The sequence below is a fragment of the Synchiropus splendidus genome, chromosome 2, assembly GCF_027744825.2.
Source record: "Synchiropus splendidus isolate RoL2022-P1 chromosome 2, RoL_Sspl_1.0, whole genome shotgun sequence".
NCBI lineage: Eukaryota > Metazoa > Chordata > Actinopteri > Syngnathiformes > Callionymidae > Synchiropus > Synchiropus splendidus.
The window spans coordinates 14,979,968-15,007,042 of record NC_071335.1 but is presented as its reverse complement, the minus strand read 5'-3'; the positions used below and the strand labels follow the sequence as shown (position 1 = coordinate 15,007,042).

The window sequence follows — 27,075 nt, the reverse complement described above, 5'->3', positions numbered from 1 at the left end:
TAAACCAGAGAATGACATTTGAACATAGAAGAAGCCAATGTATTGTAAATCCTTTATTACTCTAAACAAATTAAATAATAACATATAATACAGAGTTTGGGCATCTTTGAGTACAATAAACCCCATTATAAACATTATTTAATTACAGTAGTTCAACTCAAACCAATTCACTTTTGCCTTTGATCAACACCAACAGAAGATCAAAGAGTGCCGGGTTGGAGCTCTGTCATGATCATGTGACTGTGACAGCACGTCAATACCTTGAATGAAATCCAAGCAAAAGAAATTCAATATTTCACCAGCAAAACAAATGGGTTGTACTAACAAAGTAACTTAGACATGGACTGTATCCTTTAAAGAAAAGAAGCATAGCAATATTCACGATTCATGATCGACATGATGATGACGCCCCCGTCTCAGCACTAGTGAGATGTTTGTACTAGTTATCTAAGACAGACAAAAAAAAGTTGGAAATGAAAAAGCCTGAATGCTGGTTTAAATACAAATATACCAGTCAAAACTGGGCTCCTCTGCTTTTCGCATGATTTTCTGAATGAACTGAAGCCGCACTACAACCTTCACAGGTGAACAAAAGGTTACCTTTACTTGACATCTGAATGTACACGTCCAATTGCAATGCAAAATGTAAATCTGATAAAATAAATGTGGGTATTTCCCCAAAGAAAGTGAAGGTGTGAATACTGTTCTAGCATGGCTGCTCCATTTCAAGTGTACTTTCAAAACACTATGCAAACAGCAAGCAAATCGTTGCCAAGAAACCAACAGCATGTGCAATAGACAATACTGATGCAATGGATCCTAGTTGTCGTGGCGCAGCTCCAAGGCGCATCGGCCACATCTCCTCCTCCAGAGTCTCAGAGTCAGCATCAATCGTTTTTCAGTGTTCTTTGTTTACAAAGTGCCCCTTGTTGCCCTGGTGTGCTTTTCTTCCTCGTATCCATCCTTAAGAAGGAGGTGCAAGCATCAAACCTAAAACAGGCAAAATTATTATGTCATAACCAGCACACAGACCAACACATCACCACAGAGAAAACTGCAGTATTCAATACCAGACTGGGGACATGCACAGTTGTCAACTTCAGGAGGTGGAGGTAACCAATAGCCTGTTAGAGGGCATCGCACGTATTCATAGAACTGAAGTTACAATAGGTAACTCAGCATTTCAGGTACGTTCACACCAAACACGATGTATGCATCAAAGGCAACCCATGTAATGTAGTCTACAGGTGACTGGCAAACTTTCACACAATATGGGAGAGAGAGAGAGACGCAGCACGTTTGGGACGACAAGAGTTGCAGCCTCAGTGTGTTTGCAGGGGGGAAAAAATGTGAAGTTCCACAATCAGAGTCCAGACTCTACGGTGATGTACACAGAGAGGAAGAGAAGCAGTGAACAAGAAGCTGACAATAGCCACTATTGTGTAACACAGAGGCGATAGCTCTTCGATACACACCTAGCAAACAGTGCATTTTCTTTGGTTTTACTTCCACAGTAGAGTAGGGGCCACGATTTCGATGGGCCATGTTGACCCGTCATAGACTTCAGATTTCTTGTTGCGATTTGAAAGTCGGGTGGAAGTCGCTTGTGTAGTCAGAAAACAAAAGACCACTCCGATACAAGTCGCGAGAAAATCACAAAATCGCATTTGATGTAAACATACCTTTATCAGAATGTCGAATGTTATGATGAACATTAATACTGTCACTACACCCACTTCTTGCTAGCACACTAATAATAGGCATTATCCAAGGTTTTTTTGTTGTAGAAAACTAATGTGAAACTTGTCCACAACTGTGTACTATCACATAATAACAGGCCTGTTGCTGAAGATGTGCTGTTGAGAAGCGTACGGATGACCTTTGCACTTTGTTTGTGTACCTTTTGACACAGCCATCCCTACTTCACTCTTCTACTGATTTCAATCGCTTGTTGCACTTAGGAAAAACAAGTACAGTGACATGAGGTCAGATGACAACGGGCCGTGCAGAACAAACATAGTTTGCTTGCCTCTCAAACTGAGCCTCTGCAGGTTAAGAAAGAGGAACAAATGAACTGTAATGTTATGTACTTCAAGATGATAGCGAAAGGGCTCCTATCCAGCATTTATGTTCCATCAAATGTGCATGTTTACAATGCTGAAATCTTGCTCAACTTGGAGTGTAAATCATGGGTTGCACAGTGAAAGTATAAAACTGCTTATAGTGGATATTGTGGTCTCACTTCTAAAGACAAAACCACTGAAATAAGCAGGGTGGGGCGTTTTTAAGAACACATTTCTGGCAGATCTTACCTCATCTCTGAAGTAGCAGCTAAACATTCCAATGAGTCAGCTGTGACTATGTTTACTTTCATTTCTGCATTATTTTTAATGGCACATTAACTATTGCGTAATGTAAAAAATTTCGCCCACAAAACAAGAAGTGTCCATCTGAATGGTTTCCGGGTTTGAATTCAGTAAAAGCAAATGGGCATTTACCATCTTCAGCAGCCTTTTTTCCTCTAGTGGCTGCTGGAAAACTGCTCGTATGCGTTGATAGACTGTTGCAACTTCTCTTCTTTAGCTCTTCTGCTGTGGCAGAGCTGCAAAATGACAAGAGAAACAGAGTGAGTGAGCTGATCCATGCCATTTTTAACCTTCATTTCTCTCCTGCTCCTCACCGTTCTTTTGTCCATGAAGCTGGTCAGGAACTCGTCAATGTCAGTGCGGCCTTCTAGGAAGTTTTCCGCTGTTTCCTCTGACTCCTCCTCCGCCTGGTGAGCGGCAACCTTTAGTCGAGCCTGCAAGGTGCTGAGGCTGCAGCTCTTTTAGGGAAAGTTAAAAAAAAGGCAACATTATGATGAAAATACAGAGTGTACAGGCATCAAAACAGTGATCAGGTGGAGATCATCTTTCTACCTCACTGAGCTCATGCTGTCTTTGCATCTTGGACTCAAAAGTTGACTTCATCTGTGTGAGCTGCTCATACTGTCAGGAGAAAGGGCAAAAAGGTCAGCAGATACAGAGGTTTCACATGGCAGTCAATGAGCATCAACCTTGTAGAGCATTTCCTGTCGCTTTCCTTCAAGCTGAGGCTCCATCTGTAGGTTATTCTCTTAAAAAAAACAACAGAGAAACACAGTCAGCGAAAGAAACCAGAAAATTGCCGCTCCCTAATCCAAATCATGACTCACTTGCCAGAGACACAATATTCGTGAGCAACTCTTCTTTGTCGTTGGTTATTTGTTTGAGTTGTGGTAAAGTGACAAAGAACTCCAGGAGAACGCCCTCATTCTCCGACATCTCCGACAACTGACTGAGACTGTGATCATATACACACAAAGAGGAATATTAGATACAAAAAACATGAATTTAGCACAAAAATGACATACTTTAATTCACAGAGGTCAGGAAACGATTCAGGAATTTCAGGCATCTTGTATATGTGTCCGTTTAATCCAAGCTGAAAGAAAATTGTCACTTTAGATTGTGGTGAAATGAACATTGCGGTTGGTTGCGAGCACTCGTACCTGTGTGTCTCCAGTAGGAAGGGCTAGGTCAGTCATGAGGCCATAAGAAGGTGGAGCTCGTGGAGGAACGTGAACCCCGTCCGCCGCAGGGTGTGGAGGAGCAGGTGGAGGCGTCTGACTTGGGCCGACATGGCGAGGAGCATAGTGGAAACCCTGAGTAGGATAGGGTGGGATGCCTGGTGGCTTGTACATGCTATCATGAAGAAACACACAGCGTTACCTCCCTGAGTGCTATAGTTGGACAGACAGGATCTGATTAAGTAGAAAACAAACTCATAAGCAGCTTATATTTTTCAATGGCTGCTCCGCCCCGTTCAACAGACACTATTTATATATACACGTAATGTGGCAACTCTCTGGCAGTGAGGATTGTTTTTGTATGCCAATTCAGAAACATAGGAGAAATTGTGACACTGACATTGCATCTAAATGTTTACTGACTTTCCCTTTGCACCATTTCTGACTTGTTTCTCAGATTTTCTATTACTGCTTTGTCACCAAATGTTTGTTTTAAATCCATTTGTCCTGTCACACTTGTGTCACTCTATCTGACTCAGCAGCACCATGTGTGAGTTGGTGTTCCACATTCCTTTCTATGTCCACACAGACACAAGTCACATGCTTAAACGGATAAATAATAGACCAGTACTTAATGTGGTTGAAACATGCATGGGGCAGCTGCCTTAAAAATTCATGTGCAGGGAAAAGACACAAAATTGCAATGCAAACTAAAAAAAAAAGGGTGAACTTACTACGGAAAGCCCGAGGGACCAGATGACATTAATGCAGGAGGACTCTTCCAGAATTCATCCAACAGGCTCTGAATCACTTTCCCAAGATCTGAGTGCATCCCAAACTATAAAGCAACACAGTAAAATTAAATACCAACACTTGTAGGACAAGGCAAACCACTCTTCAATACATCAGATAATTTTCACAAATAACTACGTAATTTCCGGACTATAAGCTGCTACTTTTTTCTCACGGTCTGAACCCTGCTGCTTATACAACGGCGCAGCTAAAACATGGATTTTTACAGGCTGAAATCAGGTGAAATCGGAGGTGATGAAACCGGTGAAATACGAGGCTGTTTATTTACCCATAAAGCACTCAAAATGCGCTGTTTTCGCCCGTGTCTCCGCAGCCCCAGCAACAGAGCCAATCTCCTGGAGGTCTGGAATCAAGAAGCAGCCGCTGAGACCGGCTGTGGTTTCGCATGGGTGAAAACAGCTCATTTTGAGCGCTGTTATGTAAATAAAAGATGTGAGGAGTTCATCATTCAAGTTCAGGTCATTTCCCAGAGACGGTTTTTAAAACTAGTTTTGAAAAGCATTTTTAAGACGGCTGCACCACTGACCTTTCTATGGAACAGACAGCACCACTGCACCTGAGGCTTATAGACCACTGCGGCTCATGTATGAACAAGATCTATTTTCCTTGTTAAATTTAGTGGCTGCGGCCAATATTCTGGTGCGCTCTATAGTCTCATTTTAATTGAGCTATTCACTGACTGTTTACTACATTACTTGAAGTATTATTTTAAAAGTCATTCTAAACATATATATTGAATTATTAAGGTTCACCTTATTATATTCACAATATCACACGGTCTGAATTATTCTGAGCAGATGAAAGAAGAACATACGTTGGTGATTAGAGGGCTGGTAATGATTGTGCCATTATTGCTGTCCACCAAATGGTGACCGACAGGAGGGTAGACACTGACTGTGGGCTTCTCTTGTGGGAACTGTGGAGGCAGCAGTCTAGGTGCAAAGCAAACACAGCCAAAAATTCAACAATAACATTGGTGAATCAACATATCATCATAGCACAGCACAGTTTTTACTTATAAATGAACTTACAGGCTTCAGAATAGATGTGTTTAGAGTTCCACTTTAACAATGACAACAACTTCCCATTTAAGAAAGACATCTTTCACACTTCAGTAAGATAACTAAAAAGTGTGACACTGGTATCAGAAGCTTACACGTTGACGGTCAAGGTCGAGTTGTTGATGGTGAAGGGAATCCTGTACTCAACATCTTTCTGGATTTCTGCAAGACTGAAGGAAACAGACCAATATTTAAATCGTATTACAGCCTTAATGATCAATGTGATCATCAACCTTCTGCAGTATTAGCCACAGAATGCTCAACATGAAAAGCTGGTTCAGGCATCATGGAACTATAGTTTAAAAATGTAGACTTGAACACCCTAGCTGTTGGCATGACATACAGATGCTGGATCACAAGGTGAATCCTATCAGTTACTACTGTTGGTAGTCAGTTCAGAGATTCTGTCTGCTGCATCAAGAAGTGTCACAGGTCAAGAGAGTGGTTCACATGATTGATCAGAACCAACCCCCCACGAGTGATACACATTAATTTGAATTTAGTTGACTTTATTAATAACAAAACTTGCTTTGACAGAAGCACAACGTGCTAATATAGAATTTCATTACAGGAAAAGGATGAAACCAACGTGACACCTGTTGCTGACATTTTGGAGTTTCACGGAATATAAGTCGATTACGCAACTGTAGCCTCCTGTTTTGTTAAAATGACAATACAACAAACGAGTGGGATGCGATAAGCGGAATTGTGGGCAGATGGGTTCATTCACACCGGCCTTGATCCAAAACTGTTCAGTTGAGGTTCGCGTTCACAACCGACTGACCGGTTCCATTCAGCAGTCCTTCGCGCGGATTACGAGCGTTCTATTTTGGGACGGCTCTCCCGCAGACACAGACGGGACCTGTTGGCTTCGATACTAGTGCCGCGAACGAAAGTGGCAGCGCAGACCTTTGTACATTCACGGTTTGACTAGAATCACATCAGCCAAAAAGGTTCATGAGTAGTTCGATCGCCTCCATTATTGACGGTTGTAGACCGAAGAATGCGTTTTCTGCCCTAGTCAGGCGGCCGTCTGCGCGTTCAAACCACCTGGGATAAAACACGAATATGGCCACCAGACGCGTTTGTTTCGCGGCGACGATGAAGACAGAAGCTACAGTGGAGCATGAAAACCTGCCTCTTACCTGGGGTGGGCATCTTTCAAGGAGTCGATCTGGCGCTGTCTTTGTTGCTGGAGGCTGTTTAGGGGAGGCAAAGGTCCTGAACCTTTAGAATGGGAGAAAAGCCAGTTCATCCTCCTCGAACCTAGTCCAAGACTAGACCTAGCGTCAAAGTCTAACGCTTAGACGAGGAGATCAAATTCCAAGAGACTGTGACAACGAAACGCAAACTAGCTTCTGATTTGTTATGCTAACTCTTGGTCAGCAACTGCCTCGCGAATCGTGGTTTCTTCACAAGCGCCGACGTGTTTACGTTACAAAGTCTGATGTCATATCAGAATTTAACGGGTCAATTTAAACCATCATATTTCGCCCTGACTTCGTCAAAACAACGTTCCAACCGGAGCATGACAAGAGACATTCCGAGTAAGCAGCAGCTTTAGCAACTTAACTGCGTGACGACGTCACGGCGAACGTAATACGTCACTTCCTGTCTATGTTCCGTTCCATAACACCGTATTTGCATATCAGTGTCAATTTCAATTTTTCATCTGGAGTACAATTTAAATATCAGTGCTATAACATTCATAAAATACATTTTTAGAAATACTATATTTAAAAAAAATCACAACAGTAATTTAATAAATTACCATGTCATTTACCATGTCTTCTGCTTTAAACATTAACATACTGTTAGTTTAATACATATTTTGCACTCCAAAAATTCAGCCAAACACTGTGCTTGTTCGATTAAAAGATGCTGCCATCTAAAAGTCACTGACTTTGATTTCTTTATCACAAATATAACGCATTGACGTTAAATTGAACCATTAAAATCATAATTTGCCGCTACCTCTTATGTCACGTTGATGGTGGTCTGGTCTTCTGTCCCGAATACTAATGTGCAGCAGTGTACGCTCTACAGTCAAGAACATTGCTCAGGAAGGAACCATCTATTACAATGATCATTGCTTGAGGGAAGCCAGTGCTACAAACAGACATTATTAATAGCATCTATTTATATACACCTATATAGTTTTATGTGAATGTAAGTGAAGAAGGCACTCCATCTCACGGCCATGTAGCTTCACTCGTTCACTCTCAAGTTTCAGAAGAGTGTTTTTGTTGTTGTTACCCACCTGCTCAAGAATGAATTCAAATCAATCCGGACAGAATATGTAAGAAAAATGGAAAATGAAAGCATTTCATTGTATTGTATGATGGTGCTACACCCCAAATCCCTGTCTATCTACAGGAGAGGCAGTGAACATGTTGGATGAAGACTGCCAGAAACAGTAGCAGGTAAAAGAAGATTGACGCAGGTGGACATTGAAGACATACTTGTGCTACTGCAGGTCTAAACAGCAGTGTTCACACAGATAAAAACTCATACGTAGTATTTAAAGATGTTTACAAAACATTCACTGACAAAACAATTTTTTTTAACATGATGATCATTTTATTCAAAGAAAGCTAAGAAAAAACCCCCCCACCAAAACAGCATAACAGTCACGCCCCCAGCTGGTGGCTTTTTTATTTCCCAGTTCAGTTCCAGTCTTGGTCTATGTGCTGTCTCCTGCTTTTACACAATCACTTGATGTTCCTTCCCTCATCAGTGTAGAAAGAAGTGAAGAGCTGTCTTCATCAATGGAGAGCATTATAATGGAATATTTAGAAACACATTTCACAAATCTTGTCTGAACTGAAAGAGAGGAAGTAGCATTACTCCAGATCTAGTTGTTGAGGCTGCCATGCTGTGCAGAAAAACACACACTATGACCCTCCAACTGCATAGCAGTCTATGTGCTGCAATGCCACTAACTTCATTATCTCATATGTTCACTTTTCAAAGACAACCACTCAGACCGTGCACCTTCTCTCAATACTTCACATGGAAGTACAGAACAGTCATCAATGACAGAGAACATACGAAGTGAGTCATGACTCTCTGTCCACTTCACACTCAGGAAGGAACATCACAACTCTTCATCGTGGTTAGCGAGACCAAACACTTTAGAAACACATTTCTCCAGTCAAGAACTATAGAAATGATCCCTGAAAGTATAGTCTTAACTTCAGGCAGGGTGAGCTCCAGACCTCATCCTTCTACCTAACTGTTACACTGATGGTGGATTTGGTTTGATCACATGGGCATCGAACCAGCCAGCTGTCTATCAGTTATCTTGACTGTTCATAATGGAGGACAAAACTTTGAAATAGATCAATTAACTTGGCCAAGATGGAATAGAGATTGGGAGAGAGAGTAAAGATGAGTTGGAGGTACAAGCAGGTGAGAAGTGGAATGAAGCTCAGTAGAAGCAAAACTGAATACACCTGTTTATGTCACTGTTGAAAGTAATGGAGGGGTGAAAAGGGGTGAAGATGAGAGTGCAGACAGGTTGGAATGATTGGAGTGAATTGTCATGGGTGATCTGAGAGAGAAGCGTAGCAGAGTGAAAAGAAAGGTCTATAGCACAGTAATGAGAGGTGACATCATGTTTGGTTTGGAGACTGGTGCTCTGACACAAAGAGAACCAGTGCTCTATAAGCTGGTAGTGAGACAAGCAATTATATGTTTTAGATAGATGACACAAAAACAACAAGCAACATTGTTATTTAACGAGTCTTAAGAACCACTCAGATCATGTTCCTTCCCTCAGTACTCAACATAAAAGTACAGAACAGTCATCAATGACAGAGAACATGTGAAGTGAGTCATGATTCTCTGTCCACTTCACACTCAGGAAGGAACATCACAACTCTTCATCGTGGTTAGTGAGACCAATCACTTTAGAAACACATTTCTCCAGTCAACAACTATAGAAATGATCCCTGAAAGTATAGTCTTAACTTCAGGCAGGGAGAGCTCCAGACCTCATCCTCCTACCAAACTATTACACTGATGGTTGATGAAAACATAGGTTTCAGTAGGTTCGATCACATGGGCATTGAACAAGCCATTTGTACATCAATCATCTTGGCTGTTCATGATGAACAAAACTTTGAAACAGATAACAATTTAACTTGACCAAGATGGACATAGATTGGGAGAGAGAGTGAAGATGAGTTGGAGGAACGAGAAGGTAAGAAGTGGAATGAAGCTCAGTAGAAGCAAAACTGAATACACCTGTTTATGTCACTGTTGAAAGTAATGGAGGGATTAAATGTGGCAAAGAGGAGATCACAGGCAGGTTGGAATGATTGGAGAGAATTGTCATGGGTGATCTGTGAGAGAAGAGTTGCAGAGTGAAAAGAAAGCTCAATAGCACAGTAAGAAACCCTGCATTATGTTTGGTTTGGAGACTGGTGCTCTGTAGAAAAAACAACCCTTTGCAGAAAACCCCCGCACAATTTTACCATTTAATTAATAAAGCTCTAAGGGATTTCCATTATTCTGCCCAACTTCTGTATATTTTTACTGTTACCATTTAACATCAATGAACAACCACTCAGATCATGCTCCTTCCCTCAGTACTCCACATGGAAGTACAGAACAGTCATCAATGACAGAGAACATATGAAGTGAGTCATGATTCTCTGTCCACTTCACACTCAGGAAGGAACATCACAACTCTTCATCGTGGTTAGCGAGACCAAACACTTTAGAAACACATTTCTCCAGTCAAGAACTATAGAAATGATCCCTGAAAGTATAGTCTTAACTTCAGGCAGGGTGAGCTCCAGACCTCATCCTCCTACCTAACTGTTACACTGATGGTTAATGAAAACAGACGTTTCAGTTACTCAGATCACATGGGCATTGAACAAGCCATTTGTACATCAATCATCTCTCTTCATAAAGAAGTATGAAACATTGAAATGTACACTGACCAAGATGCAATAATGATCTGTACTGAAAGAAAAGAGAAAAACAAATTGGAGGTACAGGCTGGAGAGAAGAGGAATAAAGCACAGTAGAACCAAAGCACAATGCACAACTGCAAAACAGAAACATTTACCCACTGTTCAGGAAAGACAAAAGCAGGAATAAGGAGAGATCTGTTAATGAGATCTGTTCTTCCATCTGCTCCTTTTCAATTTTTCTACAAAGGCTGGCGTTGGAAAAAGTAATGGAGGAATCTAATGAACTACAGAAGAGACTGACGGAGGTTGGAACAAGTGGAAACATCATGTCATGGCTGATCTGTGAGACAAGACCAACAGAGTGAAAGGAAAGCTCTATAGTACAGTAATGAGACCTGGCATCATGTCTGGCTTGGAGACAAGCTCTGACACAGAGACAAGCAGTGCTGGAAAAATGGAACAAAATAGATCATAATATTCTACTTTAAACATGAAGATGAGAATAAACGTGATGATGAGAATAAGAATCATGTGAAGATGAGATAAGATGAGAATAAGAATCACTTTACTACCAAGGAGAAAGATCACAACATGCAACAAAGAACTAATGTAGGTGTGAACAAGCCAGAGACATTCCTGCTCGGCTCAAAGTTCAACTTAACATGAGCAAATATGGCGCCATTTAACCAGAGATTTTCCATCAAACACACATTCACTGAGCAAGAAGAAAAAGGAAAAAGCAGGAACATGGGTCCAAAATAGGGGGAGCTGCTCTTCCATCTCATTTCAATGTTTCAAGATTTGGGGGAAAAAAAGTAATGGAGGAAATGTATGAGGAATAAAGAGAGCAAGGCAGGTTGGAACAAGTGGAGACAACTGTGATGGGTGATTTGTGAGAGAATAGTAACAGTAAGAAAACTGTACAGTACAGAAGTGAAACCTGCCATGGTGTTTGGGTTGGAGTTAGTAACTGAAAAAGACATCAAGTGATCACTGTCAGAAACAGTTAAACAAGTTTGATTATAATATTGACTATTTACAGATTACAAAACTCAGGAACCACTCAGACCATGTTCCTTCCCTCAGTACTCCACAAGAAAGTACAGAACAGTCATCAATGACAGAGAACATATGAAGTGAATCATGATTCTCTGTCCACTTCACACTCAGGAAGGAACATCACAACTCTTCATCGTGGTTAGCGAGACCAAACACTTTAGAAACACATTTCTCCAGTCAACAACTATAGAAATGATCCCTGAAAGTATAGTCTTAACTTCAGGCAGGGAGAGCTCCAGACCTCATCCTCCTACCAAACTATTACACTGATGGTGGATTTGGTTCGATCACATGGACATTGAATTAGCCGTCTGCATATCAATCATCAGCAGGAGAGAAGTGGAATGAAGCTCAGCAGAAGCAATGCAGAATACACCTGTTTATGTTACTGTTGAAAGTAATGGAGGGATTAAAAGAGGCAAAGAGGAGAGCACAGGCAGGTTGGAATGAGTGGAGACAACTGTCTTCGGTGATCTGAGAGAGAAGCGCAGCAGAGTGAAAAGAAAGCTCGACAGTGCAGCAATGAGAGCTGACATCATGTTTGGTTTCGAGTAGTGGTGTGTCCGCTGTGTCGACCCTTCGGTGCATGTACTGAGTAACCTGGCAGCAAGTATATGAACAGTGCACAGAGAAATGCTCCAATGACGTAGCTGACAACGTAGCTGAAGACGGTAAAAAACAGTTTAAAAAATCACATTAAATTTTGCTGTGTGTGTGAACATTTTATCCATGTCTTCTCAAACACCATTATGGCATTTACCCCCATCTATGTCTTACATTGTTGATGACAATCCAACTGAAAGCTTTGGGCAGATGAATTACATGGCTCCCTTCAGGGAGAGTGGACACATGAGTCAAACCAATCCCTCTAAATGCCTCAGTGCTTCCAGAAGCTTTATCTCACCATCACTAGTTTGGAGATACGAGCTCTGACAAAGAGACAAGCTGTGCTTGAAGTAGTTCATAAGATTTCAATTTAACACAACTGAAGAACCACTCAGACCATGTTCCTTCCCTCAGTACTCCACATAGAAGTACTGAACAGTCATCAATGACAGAGAACATATGAAGTGAGTCATGATTCTCTGTCCACTTCACACTCAGGAAGGAACATCACAACTCTTCATCGTGGTTAGCGAGACCAAACACTTTAAAAACACATTTCTCCAGTCAAGAACTATAGAAATGATCCCTGAAAGTATACTCTTAACTTCAGGCAGGGTGAGCTCCAGACCTCATCCTCCTACCAAACTATTACACTGATGGTGGATTTGGATTCGGTCACATGGACATTGAACCAGCCATCTGCCCATCAATCATCTTGGCTGTTCATGATGGAGCACTAACATACATCCACCACTTCGTCCTGTTCAGGGTTGTGCTGCAGCCTAACCCAGCAGTCATTGGGCGAGAGGCAGGAATGCACCCTGGACAGGTCACCAGTCCATCACACACCGTTCACACACACACACGTGCACACCAAGGGCCAATTTTAGAGAATCATGAAGCATATAACATTGAACTAGATAATTTAACTTGACCAAGATGGAATACAATTGAAATGAAATGGAATGGAAAGAAGCTCAGTCTATGCAAACCGGAATACACATGTTTATGTTATTGTTGAAAGTAATGGAGGGATTAAAAGAGGCAAAGTGGAGAGCACAGGCACATTGGAATGAGTGGAGACAACTGTCTTGGGTGATCTGAGAGAGAAGCGTAGCAGAGTGAAAAGAAAGCTCTATAGTACAGTAATGAGAGGTGACATCATGTTTGGTTTGGTGACACGAGCTCTGGTGCAGAGACAAGCAGTGCTAGAAATAGTTCAATTAAATTGATCTTAATATTCTCATTTAGCATCATTGAACAGCCACTCTGATCAAGTTCCTTCCCTCATTACTCACGACCTGGCCGATTGACTGGTGCAGCCCAAGTGGTGACCGTGTCTGAACACATACTGAAGAGATGGTTTTGATAGTAGTCCATCAATCTGTCCAGTGTCCCGCATCATGTAAGCCACCATGTGTGGGCCGTCAGGGAACTTCCCCTACACTCTCTCACAGTATTCTCTTCATGCCATATCATCCTTTCTCTGGTGTTGTCTTTATGTTTCAGTTTTTACCAGGGGTCCTCCGATCATGATCAGCCGATATCAGTCTGATCGCTACATGCCTTTTTCTGCCAATCACCAGCTGCAGCCCGTCAGCTGAGTAGCGCCCCTCCCGCTGCGCTCAATCACAACAAACATGTCTGCCGTCTGGCATTATTTCACCATCCGTCAGAGTGATGTAAAGTTTGTAACCTGCAACGTGAAAGGTTTCAATACTACAGAATTATGGTGAGTTTTTAAAGCGTCTTGGATGGATTGACAATGAATTTGTGATCAAAATGATGAGACCTTCTGTGTACATGATGTGAAAACATAAATGAGGCATCGTACAGCGTTTTGACACTTGACATATTGTGCTGATACTGTGGCATTGAATACTGACACCTGAGATTGAAAATCCCTGCAGGCAACCTACTGGACAGACAGATGACCTACTGTATACAATAGCCTTTGCATTCATATTGTATTATTCCATATCTTTAAAAAATGTATCATGTTGTGAAAAATGTGGAAATACCGTGAATGAGGATGCTTGCGGATTTTCTGTTTTTCCAAATTTCTATTAGAAAAAAATGGTTTCCAATAGTTTTTTGATTTTCTATATATATGTCTTTTGTGTTTCTTGAAAAAGAGAATGTGAACTAAGAGGTACCTAGAAATGAATTAGAAATAGAATGGAACAAGACAAGCTGAAAATCTCAGTGTAAAGATTGGAATAAATACATAATTCTCTGACAGGAGATCAAAAGACAACTTGCATTTCCCCCTGGAGCTGCTCCATAATCCACAAAGACATTCACAAGGAACCGTGAGGATAGATTGTATCAGCAGTTACATCCTGTTGACAGATGCACTTCCTTATAAATCATCAACTTGTCACAGTTCGGCACATTTTTGCTGAGTTGACACAGTCACCGATGCTGAGATTGCTCTGGGAGCTCTGCACGTGCACCTGTGCATCACTGTTGTGGGACCCATCACTACAATAGAGCTTTCTTTTCACTCTGCTGTGCTTCTCTCACACATCACCCAAGACAGTTGTCTCCACTCATTCCAACCTGCCTGTGATCTCCACTTTGCCTCTTTTAATCCCTCCATTACTTTCAACAGTGACATAAACAGATGTAGTTCTCTCTTGCTTCTAGTGAGCTGCATTCCACTTCTCACCTACTTGTACCTCCAACTCATCTTTACTCTCTCTCCCAATCTCTATTCCATCTTGGTCAAGTTAATTGATCTATTTCAAAGTTTTGTCCTTCATCATGAACAGCCAGGATGATTGACAGACAGATGGCTGGTTCAATGTCCATGTGATCAAACCAAATCCACCATCAGTGTAACAGTTTGGTAGGAGGATGAGGTCTGGAGCTCTGCCTGCCTACTTTCAGGGATCATTTCTATAGTTCTTGACTGGAGAAATGTGTTTGGTGTCGCTAACCACGATGAAGAGTTGTGATGTTCCTTCCTGAGTGTGAAGTGGACAGAGAATCATGACTCACTTCATATGTTCTCTGTCGTTGATGACTGTTCTGTACTGCCTTGTGGAGTACTGAGGGAAGGAACATGGTCTGAGTGGTTTTTGAGTTTTGTTAAATAACAATGTTGTTTTTGTGTCATCTCCTATCTAGAACATATCATTGCTTGTCTCACTACCAGCTTATAGAGCACTGGTTCTCTTTGTGTCAGAGCACCAGTCTCCAAGCCAAACATAATGCATGGTCTCATTACTGTACTATTGAGCTTTCTTTTCACTCTGCTACGCTTCTCTCACAGATCACCCATGACAATTCACTCCAATCATTCCAACCTGTCTGTGCTCTCCTCTTTGCTGCATTTAATCCCTCCATTACTTTCAACAGTAACATAAACGGGTGTATCCTGCATTGCTTCTGCTGAGCTTCATTCCACTTCTCACCTGCTGATGATTGATGGACAGATGGCTGGTTCAATGCCCATGTGATCAAACCAAATCCACCATCAGTGTAATAGTTTGGTAGGAGGATGAGGTCTGGAGCTCTGCCTGCCTGAAGTTAAGACTATACTTTCAGGGATCATTTCTATAGTTCTTGACTGGAGAAATGTGTTTCTAAAGTGTTTGGTCTCGCTAACCACAATGAAGAGTTGTGATGTTCCTTCCTGAGTGTGAAGTGGACAGAGAATCATGACTCACTTCATATATTCTCTGTCATTGATGACTGTTCTGTACTTCCTTGTGAAGTACTGAGGGAAGGAACATGGTCTGAGTGGTTGTTCATTGACGTTAAATGGTAACAGTAAACATATACAGAAGTTGGGCAGAATAAGGGAAACCCCTTAGAGCTTTATTAACTAAATGGTAAAATTGGGCGGGGGTTTTCTGCAAAGGATTGTTTTTGCTACAGAGCACCAGTCTCCAAACCAAACATAATGCAGGGTTTCTTACTGTGCTATAGACCTTTCTTTTCACTCTGCAACTCTTCTCTCACAGGTCACACATGACAATTCTCTCCAATCATTCCAACCTGTCTGTGCTCTCCTCTTCACCCGTTTTTATCCCTCCATTACTTTCAACAGTGACATAAACGGGTGTATTCAGTTTTGCTTCGACTGAGCTTCATTCCACTTCTCACCTGCTTGTACCTCCAACTCATCTTTACTCTCTCTCCCAATCTATGTCCATCTTGGTCAAGTTAAATTGTTATCTGTTTCAAAGTTTTGTTCATCATGAACAGCCAAGATGATTGATGTACAAATGGCTTGTTCAATGCCCATGTGATCGAACCTACTGAAACGTATGTTTTCATTAACCATCAGTGTAACAGTTAGGTAGGAGGATGAGGTCTGGAGCTCTCCCTGCCTGAAGTTAAGACTATACTTTCAGGGATCATTTCTATAGTTGTTGACTGGAGAAATGTGTTTCTAAAGTGTTTGGTCTCGCTAACCACGATGAAGAGTTGTGATGTTCCTTCCTGAGTGTGAAGTGGACAGAGAATCATGACTCACTTCATATGTTCTCTGTCATTGATGACTGTTCTGTACTTCTATGTAGAGTACTGAGGGAAGGAACATGGTCTGAGTGGTTCCTCAGTCTTGTAATGTGTGGAAAGTCGATATTAGGATTTAACTGTTTCTAACACTGGACACTTTCTTTGTGTCACAGTTACTGACTCCAAACCAAACACCATGGCAGGTGAGTGTGATGTGGACAGAGAATAATGATTCTGTTCATATGTTCTGTCATTGATGGCTGTTCTTTACTTTCCTTTGGAGTAAAGAGACAAGGAACGTGCTCTGAGTAGAACAGTAGATCTACGTCATACGTGCTCTGCCCTCTGATGGGCTTCGCTATTGGCTACCTATCTGACATTCTGGGACTCGGCAGACCGTGTAATGACGGGAGTGACTCTCCGATGCATCCCGCGTTATGTACACGTGTTCACGAACGCGTCTCTGACAGGTTGGGGGTATGGACCTGTGCAGTGTGGGGGGTGCCTGGACGGGACCCCCACGTCACAACACACTTTTAGTTTTTCTTTATTTACCTTACGCTTCTCACATTAACTTACATTTCTTCTTTTCTGTCCAGGAAAAAGATATGACATAAGCACATGGCCCGTACATGTCACAGGGCTTCACTGACCACCATGGACTCCAGTCAGCAGTCCGTGGCCAGGTGTTGGCCAACTGCACAGGCCAAGACAGCAATGCAGCACTGAGGACCATACCTGTATATTGGACTGCGATTGAGAAGGTGGCGAACAGGAACTGTGCACAGGTATCTTTAACACCTACTGATATATCATGTCAACTAGTTTGATGTCACATGACCAACATGATGATTCACTGTTCTATTCACTGACAATTTGAAATCTGACCGTGACTGTTTCTGATTTTCAGTCTTTCAGTCTTTAGTGCTGCTGAGGCAGAGTCCGCAATGCGACCCAAATCTGCCCCATGACATTCAACGGCCTCCTTAAAAGTTTAAATGCTGCCTTTATCACAATCAATATCAAACGACGCTTAAGTCCCATCGCCGGGAATGCCATGTTTATTCCATTTACAACTGGATCCACTTTTGACCAGTGGGCCAACATGGGCATCAAATCAATACTTGATCGGTATTGTGATGGAATGTTTGGTCCTTTGAACAAATATGAACAAAATTTTAAATGAGTGTGAGATATTTACAGATGAGAAGTTTTACTGCCTCTGACTCTGCATGTTTCTGTCCTGTCCACCACCTCCCTCCTTGATTCGGTCCTTGGGTGTAACACACCCATTAAACAAACCATAATAAGAATATATCGCTTACCAAATGTTCATAACCCCACAACACTTGATCATGTGACACAGAAGAGGGAGACATTGGGCGACACATATCTGAAGATGTCTGGCAAAGAGCTATAAAAAGAATCTATTCATCATCTATTTGCCTGTGTGGTCATTCAATTTAGGATTGTACATTGCCTACATTGGTTCAAATATAAGCTAACAAAAATTAGCAGTAATTTTAATTCAGCGCGCGATAGATGCCACCAGTTTCCTGCCACTCTGTTCCACATGTTTTACTCATGTTCAAAGCTCACTGTATTCTATTCATCAGACATGTGGACGTCCATCAACACGGATGCCTATCTTGCTGTGACTGGGCATTTCATTGACACGAGGACAACGTTGCAAACGGTTGTGCTGGGAGTCGTTCATTTTCCGCAGTCCCATACAGCGGAAAATTTGGCCCAGGTGAAGTCCAGGCTCATGTTGGAGTGGGGCATCACCGACAGAGTCACTTGTTTAGTGACCGATGGCGCACCAAATATGGGGGCCTGCAGCCGGCACCTTCAATTGCGTAACACAAATTGTGTGGCGCATACATTGAACCTCTTTATTAAAAAGGCTATTGAGCAAAATCCTGTGCTGTCCAAAATCCGCATTGATGCAAGGAGGCTAGTGGGATATTTTAAGAGTAGCACAACTGCGAAGGTGAGATCCTTCATTTCACCACAGTGTTACTGATTGTATTTTGCTATAATCACACATTCATGACAAATCTTACAGGAGCGGCTCAGCCAAATGCAAGTTCACATGGGCCAAACAACCCTGAAACTTGTGCAGGAGGTCGACACGCGGTGGAACAGCACCTTCCATATGCTCCAGCGGCTCCATGATATGAAGGAGCCCGTTGGAGCAGCATTGGCTGGCCTGAGGACCGAGATAGCGCCACTCACAATGGAGCAACACAATGTCATCGGGGAGACTCTGAAAGTCCTGGCTCCCTTCAATGACGCTACTGTGGAGCTGTCTGAGGAGAAGAGAGTGTCAGGATCGAAGGTGATTCCTCTTCTTTCCATGTTATGCCATTCCCTAGAGGAAGAGGAGATTGGCATTCTTCAAATGCTGGAGTCCAGAGACATGGCAGAGACTCTGAGGCGCCAATTAAAAGAAAAACTGAACATCTTACAAACCATGAGTGTGCACTCACTGCCGACGCTGCTAGATCCCCGATTTTAAAAAATCGGCTTTCATTCTCCCAGCAGAGCAGAGTGTGCTGCAATTGTAAGGGCCACAACACCGACCTCCTCTGCTGCCTCCTCCTCTTCCCCCTGCTCCAGCTCCCCATCATCCCCAACCATACCAGAGGCTCCTCACTCTACAAGTAAAGGTATAGATTACATTTTTAATATTGTGCTTACTTGTTCTATTTTACTTATGATGCTTGTTTGTCTCTCTAGGCAGCAAACTGTGGCAGCGGTTTGACAAGAATGCCAGTCAAACACGCTCCAGCTGCACGGCAGACTCCATTGTGGAGGTGAAAATGTACCTCGCAGAGCCTAACATTCGTAGACATGATGATCCCCTCCGCTATTGGGGGGACAAACAAATGATATACCCACACTTGTACACTTTGGCAAAAAAATACCTGTGTACCCCCACCTCATCTGTCCCATGTGAAAGGGTTTTTTCAAAGGCGGGGGAAATTCTGTCCAAGAAAAGAAATAGACTAAGTCCAAAAACAGTTGAAAAAATTCTATTTTTGAATAAAAATAATTAATATTCCATTTTGCCTTGTGTGTGTGTACATCTTATCCATGTCTTCTCAAACACTGTTTTATATTGTTGATGACAATCCTACTGGAAGTTTTGGGCAACACAAGCTCATGCTTGCAGAATCTTATATTTAATGTCCACTTGGTGGTGCCAGAGCGCATATGAACCTTCTTGAAGAGTCGACTCATGAGTCGAACCAATTCTTCTGAATGCCTCAGTGCTTCAAAAAGCTTCATCTCACCATCACTACTCTATAGTACAGAACTGAAACCTACCATGGGGTTTGGTTTGGAGATATTAAAAGAGAAAGCAAAACAAATCAGATCATAATATTGATTTTCATCAAGACTCAAGAACCACTCAGATCATGCTCCTTCCCTCAGTACTCTACATGGAAGTACTGAACAGTCATCAATGACAGAGAACATATGAAGTGAGTCATGAGTCTCTGTCCACTTCACACTCAGGAAGGAACATCACAGCTCTTCATCGTGGTTAGCGAGACCAAACACTTTAGAAACACATTTCTCCAGTCAAGAACTATAGAAATGATCCCTGAAAGTATAGTCTTAACTTCAGGCAGGCAGAGCTCCAGACCTCATCCTCCTACCTAACTGTTACACTGATGGTGGATTTGGTTTGATCACATGGGCATTGAACCAGCCATCTGCCCATCAATCATCTTGGCTGTTCATAATGGAGGACAAAACTTTGAAATAGATCAATTAACTTGACCAAGATGGAATAGAGATTGGGAGAGAGAGCAAAGATGAGTTGGAGGTACAAGTAGGTGAGAAGTGGAATGCAGCTCACTAGAAGCAAGAGAGAACTACATCTGTTTATGTCACTGTTGAAAGTAATGGAGGGATTAAAAGAGGCAAAGAGGAGAGCACAGGCAGGTTGGAATGAGTGGAGACAACTGTCATGGGTGATCTGTGAGAGAAGTGTAGCAGAGTGAAAAGAAATCTCAATAGTACAGTAATGAGACCATGCGTTATGTTTGGCTTGGAGACTGGTGCTCTGACACAAAGAGAACCAGTGCCAGAAAAAAGTTGATATATCATAATAGTACCATTTAACACAACTGAAGAACCACTCAGACCATGTTCCATCCCTCAGTACTCCACATGGAAGTACAGAACAGTCATCAATGACAGAGAACATATGAAGTGAGTCATGATTCTCTGTCCACTTCACACTCAGGAAGGAACATCACAACTCTTCATCGTGGTTAGCGAGACCAAACACTTTAGAAACACATTTCTCCAGTCAAGAACTATAGAAATGATCCCTGAAAGTATAGTCTTAACTTCAGGCAGTGAGAGCTCCAGACCTCATCCTCCTACCAATCTATTACACTGATGGTTAATGAAAACATACGTTTCAGTAGGTTCGATCACATGGGCATTGAACAAGCCATTTGTACATCAATCATCTTGGCTGCTCATGATGAACAAAACTTTGAAACAGATAACAATTTAACTTGATTTGATTGGGAGAGAGAGTAAAGATGAGTTGGAGGTACAAGCAGGTGAGAAGTGGAATGAAGCTCAGTCAAAGCAAAACTGAATACACCTGTTTATGTCACTGTTGAAAGTAATGGAGGGATAAAAATGGGTGAAGAGGAGAGCACAGACAGGTTGGAATGATTGGAGAGAATTGTCATGTGTGACCTGTGAGAGAAGAGTTGCAGAGTGAAAAGAAAGGTCTATAGCACAGTAAGAAACCCTGCATTATGTTTGGTTTGGAGACTGGTGCTCTGTAGCAAAAACAATCTTTTGCAGAAAACCCCTGCACAATGTTACCATTTAATTAATAAAGCTCTAAGGAGTTTCCCTTATTTCGTCCAACTCCCATATATTTTTACTGTTACCATTTAACATCAATGAATAACCACTCAGACCATGTTCCTTCCATCAGTACTCTACATAAAAGTACAGAACAGTCATCAATGACAGAGAACATATGAAGTGAGTCATGACTCTCTGTCCACTTCACACTCAGGAAGGAACATCACAACTCTTCATTGTGGTTAGCGAGACCAAACACTTTAGAAACACATTTCTCCAGTCAAGAACTATAGAAATGATCCCTGAAAGTATAGTCTTAACTTCAGGCAGGGTGAGCTCCAGACCTCATCCTCCTACCAAACTATTACACTGATGGTGAATTTGGTTTGATCACATGGGCATTGAACCAGCCATCTGTCCATCAATCATCCTGGCTGTTCATGATGGAGGACAAAACTTAGAAATAGATCAATTAACTTGACCAAGATGGAATAGAGATTTGGGGAGAGAGTAAAGATGAGTTGGAGGTACAAGCAGGTGACAAGTGGAATGAAGCTCAGTAGAAGCAAAACTGAATACACCTGTTTATTTTGTTCCATTTTTCCAGCACTGCTTGTCTCTGTGTCAGAGCTTGTCTCCAAGCCAGACATGATGCCAGGTCTCATTACTGTACTATAGAGCTTTCCTTTCACTCTGTTGGTCTTGTCTCACAGATCACCCATGACATGATGTTTCCACTTGTTCCAACCTCCGTCAGTCTCTTCTGTAGTTCATTAGATTCCTCCATTACTTTTTCCAACGCCAGCCTTTGTAGAAAAATTGAAAAGGAGCAGATGGAAGAACAGATCTCATTAACAGATCTCTCCTTATTCCTGCTTTTGTCTTTCCTGAACAGTGGGTAAATGTTTCTGTTTGTTGTCTGTTTTGCAGTTGTGCATTGTGCTTTTGTTTGTTTGTTTTTCTCTTTTCTTTCAGTACAGATCATTATTGCATCTTGGTCAGTGTACATTTCAATGTTTCATACTTCTTTATGAAGAGAGATGATTGATGGACTGACAGATTGCTTGTTCAATGCCCATGTGATCTAAGTAACTGAAACGTATGTTTTCATTAACCATCAGTGCAATAGATTGGTAGGAGGATGAGGTCTGGAGCTCTCTCTGCCTGAAGTTAAGACTATACTTTCAGGGATCATTTCTATAGTTCTTGACTGGAGAAATGTGTTTCTAAAGTGTTTGGTCTCGCTAACCACGATGAAGAGTTGTGATGTTCCTTCCTGAGTGTGAAGTGGACAGAGAATCATGACTCACTTCATATGTTCTCTGTCATTGATGACTGTTCTGTACTGCCTTGTGGAGTACTGAGGGAAGGAGCATGGTCTGAGTGGTTCCTCAGTTTTGTTAATTGTTTGCCTAGTCAGCTGGTCTGTCTAAACCAAATACCGTAACTTTTCTGTTTACTATATTGTACAGTTTTAGTTTCACAACTACTCTTATTTCTACTCCATTTTCTGTTATTCATGACTGTTTCTTACTTTTTTGCTGCGTATCAAGAGAAGGAACACGATCAGAGTTGTTGTTGAATCTTGTCAAATGAGAATATCTATAATATTTATTTAATTATTTCTAGCACTGCTTGTCTCTGCATCAGAGCTTGTGTCTCCAAACCAAACATGATGCCAGGTCTCATTCCTGTACAACAGAGCTTTCTTTTTCACTCTGCTAGGCTTCTCTCTCAGATCACTCATGACACATGTTGTCTCCACTCGTTTCAACCTGTCTGTGCTCTCATCTTCACCTCTTTTTTTTTATCCCTCCATTACTGTGGACAGTAACATAAACAGGTGTATTCTGACTTGCGTCTGCATTCCACTTCTCACCTGCTTGGACCACCATCTCATCTTTACTGTCTTTCCCAATCTCTGTTCCATCAAAAAAAAAAAAAAAAAAAAGGCTTACATCTGTTGACTCATCCAAAGCAAGAGAAAAAAAGCGGTGCAGCATTTATGTTCTTCTCTGTAGATTTGACACCATAATGGTTTCATTATCTTGTCTTTATCCAAAAAGTCATCAGGATGTTGCTGAAGTGCCAGCAAACCTAACCAAATTCCCGTCAACTCGTTGGGTCGAAACATGGAGTTGCTGCTGACTAGCTTTCACTCTTGATAGTAGCTCTTGACATGATGTCTTTCTGCTCTTCCTCGCAGGATACTTGGATGCAAATGTAGTATGGCATGTGTCAAAGTGCCATTTTATATCTGACCATTTCATAGAAGCACTTTTATCATGGCATATTAAGACACAGAGCAGAACCTGCTCTCTCCACAAAGGCAAATTCCTCTGGCCATTCCTGCTGTGAAGTACGATACTCTCCGTCTTTTTTTTTTAACCATCTTCTCAAAAGGGTTCTAAAATTAGTTAGCTGACGACGCGATTAAAACAGGGGACGTTTACTTCCTGATCACACGACAAGCCATCTTACGGACCCTTTTGCTCATCTGTACATTGGCTGCTATTTTCGACAGCAAAATATGGCAATCGCTAGCACGAATGCTTGCAATCATCAAAAATTGTGATCGGCCTGTGGGGAGTTTAAAAAATCTCGGCAGTGGGTATCAGCCAAAGACTCGGTGCCACCCTAGTCCACACACAGTAGGCATTTTGTGAAGTATGCTGCAAGGCATGCTTACATTTCTAGTTTTCATTTTTTGGCTTTTACTGAAGCCATTTCATCTTGCTCAAAGCTTTTAAATCACCACCAGGTGGTTTGTATTTCTTCTTCTTCACTGTGAGTGAAGCCAAGCGACTCAGAGATGAGGTTATGTCCTCTCCCATGTCGCACTTAACACTATACTTTCAGGGATCATTTCTATAGTTCTTGACTGGAGAAATGTGTTTCTCAAGTGTTTGGTCTCGCTAACCATGATGAAGAGTTGTGATGTTCCTTCCTGAGTGTGAAGTGGACAGAGAATCATGATTCAGTTCATATGTTCTCTTTCATTGATGACTGTTCTTGGTGCTGTTGCGGGACCCATCACTACAATAGAGCTTTCTTTTCACTCTGCAACTCTTCTCTCACAGATCACCCATGACAATTCACTCCACTCATTCCAACCTGCCTGTGATCTCATCTTTGCCACATTTAATCCCTCCATTACTTTCAACAGTGACATAAACAGGTGTATTCAGTTTTGCTTCTACTGAGCTTCATTCCACTTGTCACCTGCTTGTACCTCCAACTCATCTTTACTCTCTCCCCAAATCTCTATTCCATCTTGGTCAAGTTAATTGATCTATTTCAAAGTTTTGTCCTCCATCATGAACAGCCAGGATGATTGATAGACAGATGGCTGGTTCAATGTCCATGTGATCAAACCAAATCCACCATCAGTGTAATAGATTGGTAGGAGGATGAGGTCTGGAGCTCTGCCTGCCTGAAGTTAAGACTATACTTTCAGGGATCATTTCTATAGTTCTTGACTGGAGAAATGTGTTTCTAAAGTGTTTGGTCTCGCTAACCACGATGAAGAGTTGTGATGTTCCTTCCTGAGTGTGAAGTGGACAGAGAGTCATGACTCACTTCATATGTTCTCTGTCATTGATGACTGTTCTGTACTTTTATGTAGAGTACTGATGGAAGGAACATGGTCTGAGTGGTTATTCATTGATGTTAAATGGTAACAGTAAAAATATACAGGAGTTGGACAAAATTAGGGAAACCCTTTAGAGCTTTATTAATTAAATGGTAACATTGTGCAGGGGTTTTCTGCAAACGATTGTTTTCGCTACAGAGCACCAGTCTCCAAACCAAACATAATGCAGGGTTTCTTACTGTGCTATAGACCTTTCTTTTCACTCTGCAACTCTTCTCTCACAGGTCACACATGACAATTCTCTCCAATCATTCCAACCTGCCTGTGATCTCCTCTTTGCCTCTTTTAATCCCTCCATTACTTTCAACAGTGACATAAACAGGTGTATTCAGTTTTGCTTCTACTGAGCTTCATTCCACTTGTCACCTGCTTGTACCTCCAACTCATCTTTACTCTCTCTCTCCCAATCAAATCAAGTTAAATTGTTATCTGTTTCAAAGTTTTGTTCATCATGAACAGCCAAGATGATTGATGTACAAATGGCTTGTTCAATGCCCATGTGATCGAACCTACTGAAACGTATGTTTTCATTAACCATCAGTGTAACAGTTAGGTAGGAGGATGAGGTCTGGAGCTCTGCCTGCCTGAAGTTAAGACTATACTTTCAGGGATCATTTCTATAGTTCTTGACTGGAGAAATGTGTTTCTAAAGTGTTTGGTCTCGCTAACCACGATGAAGAGTTGTGATGTTCCTTCCTGAGTGTGAAGTGGACAGAGAATCATGACTCACTTCATATGTTCTCTGTCATTGATGACTGTTCAGTACTTTCATGTGAAGTACTGAGGGAAGGAACATGTTCAGAGTGGTTCTTCAGTTGTGTTAAATTGAAATGTGATGAACTACTTCAAGCACAGCTTGTCTCTTTTGTCAGAGCTCGTGTCTCCAAAGTAATGATGGTGCGATAAAGCTTCTGGATGCACTGAGGCATTTAGAGGGATTGGTACGACTCATGAGTGGACTCTCCCTGAAGGGAGCATGTAATTCATCTGCCCAAAGCTTTCAGTTGGTTTGTCATCAACCATGTAAGACATAGAGGGGGGTAAATGCCATAATGGTGTTTGAGAAGACATGGATAAGATGTACACACACACACAGCAAAATTTAATGCCAATTATTTTTATTCAAAAATAGATTTTTTTCAACTGTTTTTTACCGTCTTCAGCTACGTCATTGGAGCATTTCTCGGTGCACTGTTCATATACTCGCTGCCAGGTTACTCAGTACATGCACCGAAGGGTCGACACAGCGGACACACCACGACTCCAAACCAAACATGATGTCAGCTCTCATTGCTGCACTGTCGAGCTTTCTTTTCACTCTGCTGCGCTTCTCTCTCAGATCACCGAAGACAGTTGTCTCCACTCATTCCAACCTGCCTGTGATCTCCACTTTGCCTCTTTTAATCCCTCCATTACTTTCAACAGTAACATAAACAGGTGTATTCTGCATTGCTTCTGCTGAGCTTCATTCCACTTCTCACCTGCTGATGATTGATTGAGACAGATGGCTGATTCAATGCCCTTGTGATCGAACCAAATCCACCATCAGTGTAATAGTTTGGTAGGAGGATGAGGTCTGGAGCTCTGCCTGCCTGAAGTTAAGACTATACTTTCAGGGATCATTTCTATAGTTCTTGACTGGAGAAATGTGTTTTTAAAGTGTTTGGTCTCGCTAACCATGATGAAGAGTTGTGATGTTCCTTCCTGCTTGTGAAGTGGACAGAGAGTCATGATTCACTTCATATGTTCTCTGTCATTGATGATTGTTCTGTACTTTTATGTAGAGTACTGAGGGAAGGAACATGGTCTGAGTGGTTCTTGAGACTTGATGAAAATCAATATTATGATCTAATTTGTTTTGCTCTCTGTTTTAATATCTCCAAACGAAACCCCATGGCAGGTTTCAGTTCTGTACTATAGAGTAGTGATGGTGAGATGAAGCTTTTTGAAGCACTGAGGCATTCAGAAGAATTGGTTCGACTCATGAGTCGACTCTTCAAGAAGGTTCATATGCGCTCTGGCACCACCAAGTGGACATTAAATATAAGATTCTGCAAGCATGAGCTTGTGTTGCCCAAAACTTCCAGTAGGATT

The 27,075-nt window shown here is 41.8% G+C and overlaps 2 protein-coding genes, 14 non-coding genes and 2 pseudogenes across 16 annotated transcripts; 9 read left to right on the top strand and 9 right to left on the bottom strand.

The window, feature by feature from the left end:
• Nucleotides 1-54: 54 nt before the first annotated feature.
• Nucleotides 55-7,000, bottom strand: LOC128753936 (vacuolar protein sorting-associated protein 37A-like). The gene is made up of 12 exons (XM_053856172.1): nt 6,567-7,000; nt 5,517-5,591; nt 5,175-5,292; nt 4,282-4,385; nt 3,530-3,722; nt 3,392-3,462; nt 3,194-3,321; nt 3,056-3,114; nt 2,919-2,987; nt 2,681-2,824; nt 2,499-2,602; nt 55-990 (listed from the first exon to the last, which is right to left on the bottom strand). The coding sequence occupies exons 1-11, from the start codon at nt 6,674-6,676 to the stop codon at nt 2,522-2,524; spliced, it is 1,152 nt and encodes a 383-aa protein (XP_053712147.1). The 5' UTR covers nt 6,677-7,000; the 3' UTR covers nt 55-990; nt 2,499-2,521.
• Nucleotides 7,001-8,397: 1,397 nt separating this feature from the next.
• On the bottom strand, nt 8,398-8,613 carry LOC128755138 (small nucleolar RNA U3). Its single transcript, XR_008414080.1, has one exon. It is a non-coding gene; the product is annotated as a small nucleolar RNA U3 (small nucleolar RNA).
• A 561-nt stretch (nt 8,614-9,174) lies between these two features.
• LOC128755107 (small nucleolar RNA U3) lies at nt 9,175-9,390 on the bottom strand. Its single transcript, XR_008414047.1, has one exon. It is a non-coding gene; the product is annotated as a small nucleolar RNA U3 (small nucleolar RNA).
• Nucleotides 9,391-9,986: 596 nt separating this feature from the next.
• LOC128755095 (small nucleolar RNA U3) lies at nt 9,987-10,202 on the bottom strand. Its single transcript, XR_008414036.1, has one exon. It is a non-coding gene; the product is annotated as a small nucleolar RNA U3 (small nucleolar RNA).
• A 1,202-nt stretch (nt 10,203-11,404) lies between these two features.
• On the bottom strand, nt 11,405-11,620 carry LOC128755136 (small nucleolar RNA U3). Its single transcript, XR_008414078.1, has one exon. It is a non-coding gene; the product is annotated as a small nucleolar RNA U3 (small nucleolar RNA).
• A 777-nt stretch (nt 11,621-12,397) lies between these two features.
• LOC128755113 (small nucleolar RNA U3) lies at nt 12,398-12,613 on the bottom strand. The gene has a single exon (XR_008414053.1). It is a non-coding gene; the product is annotated as a small nucleolar RNA U3 (small nucleolar RNA).
• A 2,276-nt stretch (nt 12,614-14,889) lies between these two features.
• Nucleotides 14,890-15,092, top strand: LOC128755140 (small nucleolar RNA U3; annotated as a pseudogene).
• Nucleotides 15,093-15,547: 455 nt separating this feature from the next.
• On the top strand, nt 15,548-15,763 carry LOC128755104 (small nucleolar RNA U3). The gene has a single exon (XR_008414044.1). It is a non-coding gene; the product is annotated as a small nucleolar RNA U3 (small nucleolar RNA).
• Nucleotides 15,764-16,359: 596 nt separating this feature from the next.
• Nucleotides 16,360-16,575, top strand: LOC128755102 (small nucleolar RNA U3). Its single transcript, XR_008414042.1, has one exon. It is a non-coding gene; the product is annotated as a small nucleolar RNA U3 (small nucleolar RNA).
• Nucleotides 16,576-18,711: 2,136 nt separating this feature from the next.
• On the top strand, nt 18,712-21,981 carry LOC128753344 (zinc finger BED domain-containing protein 4-like). Its single transcript, XM_053854951.1, has 4 exons — nt 18,712-18,822; nt 19,029-19,153; nt 19,224-19,507; nt 21,937-21,981. Exons 1-4 carry the CDS (start codon nt 18,773-18,775, stop codon nt 21,979-21,981), a joined length of 504 nt encoding a protein of 167 aa, XP_053710926.1. The 5' UTR covers nt 18,712-18,772.
• LOC128755120 (small nucleolar RNA U3) lies at nt 19,895-20,110 on the bottom strand. The gene has a single exon (XR_008414061.1). It is a non-coding gene; the product is annotated as a small nucleolar RNA U3 (small nucleolar RNA).
• Nucleotides 20,631-20,846, bottom strand: LOC128755115 (small nucleolar RNA U3). The gene has a single exon (XR_008414055.1). It is a non-coding gene; the product is annotated as a small nucleolar RNA U3 (small nucleolar RNA).
• Nucleotides 21,432-21,647, bottom strand: LOC128755123 (small nucleolar RNA U3). Its single transcript, XR_008414065.1, has one exon. It is a non-coding gene; the product is annotated as a small nucleolar RNA U3 (small nucleolar RNA).
• Nucleotides 21,982-22,501: 520 nt separating the features above from the next.
• LOC128755117 (small nucleolar RNA U3) lies at nt 22,502-22,717 on the top strand. The gene has a single exon (XR_008414058.1). It is a non-coding gene; the product is annotated as a small nucleolar RNA U3 (small nucleolar RNA).
• Nucleotides 22,718-24,172: 1,455 nt separating this feature from the next.
• On the top strand, nt 24,173-24,375 carry LOC128755077 (small nucleolar RNA U3; annotated as a pseudogene).
• Nucleotides 24,376-24,770: 395 nt separating this feature from the next.
• On the top strand, nt 24,771-24,986 carry LOC128755112 (small nucleolar RNA U3). The gene has a single exon (XR_008414052.1). It is a non-coding gene; the product is annotated as a small nucleolar RNA U3 (small nucleolar RNA).
• A 587-nt stretch (nt 24,987-25,573) lies between these two features.
• On the top strand, nt 25,574-25,789 carry LOC128755097 (small nucleolar RNA U3). Its single transcript, XR_008414038.1, has one exon. It is a non-coding gene; the product is annotated as a small nucleolar RNA U3 (small nucleolar RNA).
• A 792-nt stretch (nt 25,790-26,581) lies between these two features.
• On the top strand, nt 26,582-26,797 carry LOC128755133 (small nucleolar RNA U3). Its single transcript, XR_008414075.1, has one exon. It is a non-coding gene; the product is annotated as a small nucleolar RNA U3 (small nucleolar RNA).
• Nucleotides 26,798-27,075: the final 278 nt, after the last annotated feature.